Below are 10,383 nucleotides of genomic sequence, written 5' to 3'. Positions count from 1 at the left end.
ATTCTAAATGCGGCTTTAAAAGTTCTGGACATCACCCCACTGTGTGTATATTTAGTTTCATATAAAAACAATAGCAGTCTATGGTATGCTTGTTGACTGAAATGAGGCTGATATTCTCTACACATTCATTTCTAGTAAATCTGCACTATTATCCAAAGAGCACAATATGAAAATCATGCAGCTATAACGCAAGATTACCAATATCATCACATACAGAAGTTACCAATGAAAAGAAAATCAAGTTTAATACAGCTATTATACATTGTCCTCAACAAAATAGAAAACAAAGTCTATCCAAATTGTTATATATATTTGTACAGTGAAACAAAAGATAAGTTAGCTGTCAAATACCAACACTCCATGACAGTTACTGTGTAATTAATGTGAAAGGAAATTATTATCTTCAATTTCATCCTTTACTGTTCTAGCTGTAAACCGTTTGTTTAATAAAATCAGGAGGCATAGAAGACTAAATAATATTTAGTCTTTGAACCACTAGGTAAGATTACAGTTTAAAAAATAGAAATAAAAATATAAAACCAATAAGGAAAATAATGCAGTTTGGTACAGTAACTAGACTATGTACAAGAGGCGCAACCAACAAGTAAAAGTGGTGCGCCCATTAATAAAATAATCAAATGGTAAACAGTGACCAATGCAGCTTAACATGCTGAGTGATAAATGAATACTTGATTGATTGATCTCTGCCCTTACACCAGAGTCATGCTGGATTTCTGGCTGTGTTCGGAATTGCATACTAGCGTACTACAGCGTGTGGGTCTATAGTGATGAGACACATGGCATTTATGGAATAAAATAAGGCCATAACTGAGAGCCGATGAGCAAAGATGGTGTCATGCATGTTGTGTGTGCCTGCTGAGCCAATGAGATTACTGAAAAAATGCTAATGAAAGCAGCTATTATTATAGAATTCATTGAAATTTTAGCATTTAATTAGATTTAAAAAAGTAACTTTTTTAAATTAAGGAAAGACACTACAGGTAAAAGAGTTATTTTCATGCGATTATGAGATTTTGAACTATTTTGCTTCAAAAACATCCAAAATGCACATTTAGGTGTTTATTTTATTACATTTAATTATTCATGTTTGTTGATTTTAATTACAACACCTTTTTTCCCCAACTTTTTTTCCTGCGTCATCCAGGTGTGTGAAGGTTTTTACAGAATGGTTTGTTCATGTAACATTTGCCAGGATGTTACATAGTACATACTGTATATAACATTTTACTCCTAAAAATATGATAAACGTTTATTACATTTTTTTTTTCTGGCTGTTGACAGTATTTTCTAATAAATGATAAAATAGGATAAATATGTTTAAAGGAATTTTAAATTTGGCTTTATCCAATGTTCACATTTATGTTTAGCAAAGCATAACATTTCATAAAACTTTTTATAAAAAGCATTTGTCTTAATGCAATGTGAATATGATTAATTAACAGGTTAAGTATGATGATTTATTTAGTGTTGTACTCTTTTATTCACCTGTAGTGTCTTGCCTTAAATACGTGACACAACAACTGCTGGAAAAGTTTTCCGTTCCTACTTTAGACGGTTTCAAGTAAATACAGTAGGTTAGTACTTTATTCCGTACACAGCCCATGTGTCTCCACCGCTGTGTTGTTGCTGACCTTGTTGATGCTTTTTATATAGAAAATAAGGCAGAACTCAGAGGCATAACAGGACGTTGTTGTTCAACATAGAGCGATGTACAATACATGCATGTGTCAATCACGCATAACAGATTGATGTAATATATCCATAATCACAAGACACAGAAAAGAAACGCTGTCAGATTGGCACAATGTGTAAATCACAGCAACTTAAAGATAATTTGTTTGGGGGGCACATGAGGGTTAAAGGTGAAGTATGTAATAAATATGACCAAATGAGAACCAAATGCTAAAATAAGCTGTATTACAGAAACTTCCCATTATAATTCTTGCCTTAAGATTTGAATTCCTAAGTGGTAATAACATGTTACTTTACCTGAAGAAGAATGTTTTGAATTCATAAATTCATTCATTCATTCTTTTTTTTCAGGAAAATATCTAAAAATCCTTAAATCAAGACACATTTACTTGAGATGCGAAACGAAGGTATGAAGTCTGGTTTTGTGAGATATTGAACAAATGTTTATGCTTAAAACCAGCATATTTATCTAACAATGTCTAACAAAATTCTATATCAATATCTGATAATTGTTAGATAAGCTTATTTTTCTGAGGCCACTGATAGATATTTGCTCTTGTTTCAATCATAAACTCATTTTTATACACTTCTCGGAAGACAAGATTTATTTTGTCATTTTGCACCTCAAGTAAATTTATGAATCTTAAGACATTTGCCCTGGAACTTTTTATTTGTATTTTTTTTTTTTTCCAGTGTGATCGAGTGGTAGTCTGTAAAAGTTCCTTAAATGCTATAATTTCAGCAGAGACCCTGTAAACAGATAGAAAAGCATGATGAATCAAGATCATTCTGTAATACGAGCCCAGGTTTCCACTCTCCCCATTGGTCAGACAAACAGATAGTCCCGCCCCCAAACTCACGCCATAGGTTGAGACTGTTGCTATGTCAGGCTGGGCAGGTAGCTCAAACAAACAGAGCCACAGTTTTTACATTATTTGAGAAAATCATCCTACAATGTCTGAATATTAGACTGGATTGAGAAAAATTACACACTTCACCTTTAATGGGCTTTAATTACAAGACCTGGACATAAGTATACTCAAATGTCTGAAAAAATCAAATGTCTGTTCAGGGTGAGTCATGACAATCCATGAGCAATTTCCACTAATGCATATTCAAAGTATCCACTGTCCATTTACTCAGTCCGTTTCTCTTACTTTTTAATTACTTTTTTTTTTTTTTTTTTTTTAAACACAATGTACCTCCAGTGGATTAAAACGTACACAACAAACTCCGAAAACGTTCATACTGCGCATCTGAGACAGTTTGTGGATCGTGTCCTTCTCAAACCCACCACTGATTTTCCTCCTCAAACGGCCTGCATCCAGAAGTATGTCTTTCCCCCACAGGTCCGATCAGGGTGCTGTTACTCCAGGATGTCCAGATAGACGGGCGGGTTCTTGACGAGGGCCACGAGCCGGTTGTAGATGTCTTTAATGACGAGCCTCTGCTGCGGTTCTCTCTGCCAGCAGCCCTGCATGAGGAGATGCACTTCTTTGGGGCAGGTACGTGGACGTTCAAGCTCCCGCCCCTGTGTGATGCACTCAATGGCCTGGACGGAGGGTAAATATTTCATATTTACAGGCAGACAAGTGGAAAAATCTACCTACTTAACCATATTTTGGTGACAAATTTATACCCAAAAGTAAACATGGTTTATTGGTCATTGTTTTTTTTTTTTTTTTTTTTTTTTTTTTTTAATTGTTTTTTTTTTTTTTTTTTTACCATTTTCCACCATCTCTATGATCTTTTGAATTAAACTGCAGCTTCATCTTACATAAACATAATGTACAGTATTCATCTGTCTGACCTTAGATAGTTGAAGACATTCAGAAAGAGCAGTTTGTGTAACTTTGTTTCAATAAATGCCTTTTTATTTGGTATGGAGGAAGTTTTAAACTTCATAGTGCATTTTCATAGTACATTAAATATATTTTATATTTAAAAAGAAAATTTGATTTATTTTACTCTTTTTTTCTACAGGCCGCAGTTGACTGTAAAGGAGCACCATCTTCTCTCCAAGGCTATTCCTGGTGGCTATTTAAAAAGCACTGACTTCAAGCCCTTATAGCATTGCCTCTTAATCAAATGAGGTGAAGAGACTGAAATGGGCTTTCAATCACTACAATAAATTAACAAAAATTCACATTGACCCCTCTGAAAGTCTGGTACCCTCTCTCCTCGCAGATGGAAAGTCACGAACGATCCGTCTTCGTCACATACAATTTATGCTCTAGATAATTAGCTGTGTCCATCATGGCTCGAGAAGGATTAGGTTAACAAGGTTAAACAACGTCGGCCCAAGGCGAAGATGAGGTTTAATCGGATTAAAATCGAGTCGGCGGGAAAGTGATCTACCTCTCTGATGAAAGAAGAGAGGCCTCTCCAGTGTAATAGTGCAGTTGTGGTCACACCAGAGTCCACTTTTTGGTGCCTAATCTGAGAGGTCTGGATCACTCTGGAACCGAAAAAATCTATCGATCTTCTCGGTCATAAGTGCTTAAGAGCACGGTCTGATCCAGTCCAAATTGGATGTTCATATCATGCACGATGAAGGTTGGGAATAGCTCTGTCTGTTTGTGTTAACTCACTGACCAGCGCTGATGCCATCAGACAGTCTAAATCACTTCTGTCATTGGAGGTAAACATTACAGCATTCGTTTACTGTCAAATGAAAATCAATTTACTCGCTTTCTTGTTGTTCTAAACCTGTTTTTCTCCGGTTTTTGGAAAAGTTGAAATAGGGACAAAATAGCACAAAAGCATCATAAATATCTCATAGTAGAACATCGTGGCCTCCTTCCTGAACAAATGACAAATCCTATGAATTGGTCAAAAATAATCATAAATCATGTCCAAATCAAAGTGAACAACTTCTACCGTGTAATGGTTTTTATCTGTTACTAATTACCGACTGTTCATTTGACAAAGATTTAGATAAAGATACTATTATCAGAGTTTTGTTTTTGTGTCATTCAGAAGTTTGGGGATTTTTTTCAATGTTGTTGAAAGAAGTATCTTGTGCTCACAAAGGCTGTATTCACTTGATCTATATATTTCTTTCTATGTAAATATATTTTAAAATATATATTTTTTACATTTTAATATTTTTACTGTCACTTTACTGATCAATTTAATGCATCGTTGCTGAAAAAAAAATACTACAAAATTCATTAATAGGATCAATCAACAATAATTTTTTTTCACATCCAAATACAGGAATGACTTGAGAGTGAGTAAATGACAAGCACTATCATTTTTTAAATGTACTGTTCCTTTAAAAGCTGTTTTGTGGTTGTATTGTTTTCAAAACTGACAGCGAATGAGAATATGAATAGGTATGATTGCAGCCACACATACTTTTGAATATTAAATGTGGTATTTACCTCACTGTTGGATAGCTGATACCAGGGTTGTTTGCCGTAGGTGAAGATTTCCCAAAGAACCACTCCAAAGCTCCAGATATCACTCTCCGTGGTGAACTTCCTGTACATGATGCTTTCTGGCGGCATCCAGCGAATGGGCAGCATCGTCCTCCCACCGACCTGAGGATGTGAACGGAAACCGATTACAACCAAACATCTCTGAGACATATGTGACAATCCTAAGCCGAAATGTGTTTTACCCTGTAGTAATCAGTGCTGTAAATGTCTCTCGACATCCCAAAGTCCCCGATCTTCACCACCAGCCCCTCTCCGACCAGACAGTTCCTGGTGGCCAGGTCTCTGTGGACGAAATGAAGGGAAGCGAGGTACACCATGCCCGAGGCGATCTGTGCTGCGATGTGGAGCATCTGAGGAAGAGTCAACTGACCCATCAGAGGAACCTTCATCTCATCCAGGATACGAGCATCTGGACCGTGAGCCCTGTTCAAAAACCACACACATTATATAAACATTAACCTGAAAAAAAAAAAAGATTTTGGCTGTGTTCAGAATATTTATTATACATTCAAAGCATGTTATACTTTACAAAGGGTTCAGAAAGAGGTTTTGGCAATGATGCCATTGAATAACAATTTCGGAATAAAACGGAATAATCTTTAGAGGGATAGTTCATCTAAAATGGACAATTCTGTAATTAATTACTCCCCCTCATGTCGTTCCAAACCTGTAAGACCTTCGTTCATCTTCAGAACACAAATTAAAATATTTCTGATGAAATCCGAGCGCTTTCTGACCCTGCACAGCCATGTTCAAGGCCCAGAAAGATAAGGACTAATGTCACATGAACTATTTCAGTGATGTCTTTACTAGCTGGGCCTTGAACATGGTAGTTCTGTTGCTGTCTATGCAGGGTCTGAAAACTCTCAGATTATTTAATGACAGAATTTTCATATTTGGGTGAACTAACAGTTCTTAAAAGAACACTTTTTTCTTAGTTTGAATACATATTAATAATCTAATTAGCCATTTTCCACTATAAAGAACCTTTTTGTGCAATGTAAAGTTTCCATGAATGTTAAATGATCATCATGGAAGCATTGATGCCAGTAAAGAACCATTCTTTTTAAGAGTGTATTTGGAATGCTGTATCCCACAGTGCAGTGCAGGGTACTTGATATATTATTTTTGCCGGCCAAAACGAAAGTTAGCATAACCTCGATTCCCTCAGTAAAAATCCCAGTAAGATTTTCCACTGTTTTTTGTTTTTTTTTGGATTTTGGCAGAAAGTAAACTCTGTGGCCAACAAAGTTTCTGATTCTTACATGTTTCGTTTATCAAGACGACCTTCACAAATGAATACAACTTTTGAAGTGTAAATTTCTATCACTAGAAGTAGGCTATTCCTACACCACAGTTGCACAACATCAATTGTAAACACTGCAAAGCTCTGACAACACTTTCAATCTGAACTTAAAATCTACAACCAGTTAGAAAGTTAAAGTTAGAAAAATTGTCAAGAGCAAGAAGAATGTAAAAGTAACAAGTGAGTAGATTTGGCGTGGTGACATTTAATGTCCCAGAAAACTTCTGTAAGTCCCATTTAGTCATGTATTAGCAACCACCTTTTTTAAAATCAAGTTTAAAAAAAAAAATCATTAATGGGGTATTACTTATTTATTTTATGTCATAGAATAAAACATGAAAATATATTGAGTTTGTGTTAACCACAGACCTTTTTTAACCAAAAAGCCATTCAATAAAACCTACTGACTTCAGGAAAATTGAACTGGAAAGAATGCTTACTTATTTGCAGGTTTTATTCCTGAAGCGCTCTATTTCCACTGGAACAACTGAACTGGAAGTGACACCAGCCTTGATCTTGGCACATTATTTGGTCAAACTGCTTAAAATTAAGGCCATTTTACACAAAGCTGAATATTAAAAGTGCACACTTCTGAGATGACAACTGGATGCCACTCACTACCAATGTGACAATGCATGCTACTTTTTATCTTTATATACGGCATGCTACTTTTTTAAAAAAGCATTCCATTCTGAACACAGCCTTTTTAGATACCAGCAGTATCTGCGTTGGTAATGGTAAGCTAAACGAAAAATACTGTTATACTTGCAAACACCTCCCAGATTGAAATCAGTACTGTAAGTTACTTTGGATATGAAAGCATCTGCTTAATGACAGCACAAGCACCATTGGTCACCATTGCCTTGCGTGTCAGGCCTCAATGTGCAAACCACTCTCTCCATTCATCCTAATATACGCATGTGAAATCTCTGCCACTCGCTTGCCTTCTGAGGTTTAGTATGTGATCCCTATTAGTTTAGAAGGCAGGTGGCAGGATGGGGCAGCTGCAACTGAGACTGGAGCCACATCCATACACGTGAAAATGCGATTTCATCTCCCCCTCAAACATTCACATGTCCCCACTCGCAATCTGGCCTCAGCAACCACCTGGCAAACAGACTGGATCTTTACGCACCGAGACTCAGCTGTGCTGGACATATGGTCAGTCCGTCCCCCATCAGCCACCTCATACTTCAGTGAACTTTACATCTTAATTAAGACTGAGCAGAAGACTGAACAAAGCTGGATCTGCATTTGGGCTGGAGCGCTCCTCTACTTTGTTAGGGCTTAGAGTTTCAGATGTGAATGTGGTTGTAGATGGAAATATGGTAAATGAAAAACCATGAATTAGGTTAAACTTTTCATGTACACTCTTAAAAAAAGGTTCCAGAAGTGTTTGTTTTTTTCACTGTGATGCCATAAAGTAACTATTTTGGGTTACCCAAAGAACATTTCAGTTAAGAATATTTTAATGATCTAAAAAAAACCTTTTTGCTATATAAAGAACCTTTTGTGCAATGGAAAGTTTCTACACTTAAAAAGTAACGGTTCTTTATTGGCATCTATGGTTCCATTAAGAACTTTTAACAACCGTGTAACCTTTCCATTGCACAAAATATTCTTTATAATGGAAAAAGATTCTTTAGATCATTAAAATGTTAAAAATAAAAATATTTTTTTATTTATTTTAGTAACTGCTCACTGAAACGTTCTTTGGTGAACTCAAAATGGTTCTTCAAAGGCATTGCTGCACAAAACCCCCTTATGAAAGCCGTATTTTCAAGAGTGTGGATGTTAACGTTTCGCATAGAATCATAGATGCCAATAAAAAAATTAATACAAAAAACCTGATTAAGGGCAAAACTAAATGCATATTATAAACTAGTATCACTTGAAGGTCTGTTCTTTGCTATGACCAAATAAATTAAAAAGATCTTGCAAATTAGTTTTGGTGTTTCCGAGGTTGTTTAAAAATGGCATGTATAGATTGAAGCTCTTCAGTTTGCAACCGCTGCACCACATGACCGCTGTGAGTGGCTGGTGGTTATTAGACTGACCTTAGAAAGCGGTTGAGGTCTCCGTGTCGCATGTACTCAAACACCATGGCCAGAGGTTCTCCGTCTGTACACACACCGTAGAAGCGCACTATGTGTTCATGCTGCAGCACCGTGAGCAGCTCAGCCTCGCGCTGGAAGTCCTGCCGGGTGGACTCGTTGGCCACTTTCAAGGTCTACACAGACAATCAGATATTAATATAGCGAGCATATGACCAAGTATTTAGACACTTTTCAAGAAATTCAACAAGGTAATGGATTTTGGGAAATAACTGTTCCTTTTTTGTTGAAAATGGCATTTTGATGCTATACTTCCTGCCATTCAAATTCAAAATGCAATTCTTTATTCTGTTTGCTACTTAAATTTTTAATTCATTTCAATTTGAATTTATCAGTTTAGTTCTTAATGGCACTCAGCTCTGGTTTAATGCCTTGCATTATGCCTTATTTAAATCTATCATTCATATACTATTATAGTATTTTCAGTTATCATTTTAATTTGTTTAAATTTTAGTAATTTTGCTATGTGCATTTGTTCTTTTTAGAAGTTTTTTATACCTCTTTTGCTTTAATGTATATTTCAGTTTTAGTAATGTTAGTTGTGAAATTGACTTGTGATAGTCTTGGTGGCTAGTCTTAGAATTTGTTGAAAATCAGTAATGTTTTTCATCATATGCCATCAGTCTCAAACAGATGTGTGGTTTTGCATGTAGAGTTACTGTATATACCGTATTTTCAGTAGAATTTCTAGCTGATGTAGCCGAATACCTTATTCAGAATTGCATTCTTATTGGAACAAAAAAATAACATTTCAATAAAAAACAAGAATATGTTTTCTGGCACATAAAAAGACATTGCAAGCATGTTAAGCCCTGATAACATAAAGCATGATCATACCTTGATAGCGACCAGCATCTTGTCAGTATCAGGACAGAGGTTGGCACATTCTGCCAGGTAAACCTTGCCGAAAGCTCCTTCACCCAGTTCCCACTTCAAAACAATGTCTTTTCTTTTAATGTGCTGAACACCTGCAAAATAGAAATAAATTATCCCTTTGATCTGGTACGAATTGGATCAGCATGCTGAAAACTTTCATTGTCATTGTGAGACACTCACACATGTCTTTATCTTTGATGATGCCACAGAAGTACTGCGGGTTCTCTACAAAACTGGACAAGCCAGAATCCAGCGTGCCATCATCTGAAGACAGAGGACTTGCACCGAAGTTCATGAAGCGAAGAGATACAGCCAAATCATCCTCAGTGCCGAGAACAGATGAACCTGTAGATACACAGACAGGAAGTGGCTCCCAAGCAGCTCCGGTTTGGCGTATTTTTTCTTCCTTTCTTCATATCTATATCCTAAGCCCATATTAAGTTAATCAACTTATTTGCAATCACTGAGTCATCTGAAGTGCTCTACACAACTTCCTGTGTATAGTTTGACAGCAATCCCCTGGTTTAAAAAAGTAGCAGCACAACTTTCCTCAGAAAGCAGCAGAATTTGAGGTATCATGTGGTGCAAATGATTACATAGTGTAATTTAATACTTCAGACTAGGAGTTTGTTCAGATCGCTAACCATACGTGCGAGAAGTAGTACTACTGATGCTTGCCTTGGCAAAACCCGCTGACAAGATGTTGTTTAACACTGACAACAAGGTGCATATATAAAACAGCATCTACAAAACAGATACCTAGCAGAATGTTTGCTTGCTCTGAAGCAAATCACCACGTTTTAAGGAAGCGGGGTTAGACACAAAAGCATCTCCTTCAAATCACAAAACCCACTCAAGCTATAACCGCAGAGACCCCAGACTGGGCAGAGAAGAGGAACGCAGGGAATAGAGGGCGAGAGGGGAGGGAGGC

General features: G+C 36.5%; 1 protein-coding gene across 1 annotated transcript in view; it reads right to left on the bottom strand.

The window, feature by feature from the left end:
- Window positions 1-219: 219 nt before the first annotated feature.
- Window positions 220-10,383, bottom strand: part of ntrk1 (neurotrophic tyrosine kinase, receptor, type 1) — a 29,099-nt gene continuing 18,935 nt past the window's right edge. Inside the window, exons 12-17 of the mRNA XM_026283292.1 lie at window positions 9,633-9,797; window positions 9,414-9,544; window positions 8,520-8,692; window positions 5,339-5,579; window positions 5,100-5,258; window positions 220-3,265 (exon numbers count right to left, since the gene is read on the bottom strand). Of these exons, the coding sequence (XP_026139077.1) occupies window positions 3,080-3,265; window positions 5,100-5,258; window positions 5,339-5,579; window positions 8,520-8,692; window positions 9,414-9,544; window positions 9,633-9,797 (1,055 nt within the window). The 3' untranslated portion in view covers window positions 220-3,079. The remainder of the gene's footprint in view (window positions 3,266-5,099; window positions 5,259-5,338; window positions 5,580-8,519; window positions 8,693-9,413; window positions 9,545-9,632; window positions 9,798-10,383) is intronic.

This window comes from Carassius auratus, chromosome 16, assembly GCF_003368295.1.
Source record: "Carassius auratus strain Wakin chromosome 16, ASM336829v1, whole genome shotgun sequence".
NCBI classification, from domain to species: domain Eukaryota; kingdom Metazoa; phylum Chordata; class Actinopteri; order Cypriniformes; family Cyprinidae; genus Carassius; species Carassius auratus.
Note: the sequence above shows the minus strand (reverse complement) of the source record. Positions and strands in the feature narration are given on the sequence as shown.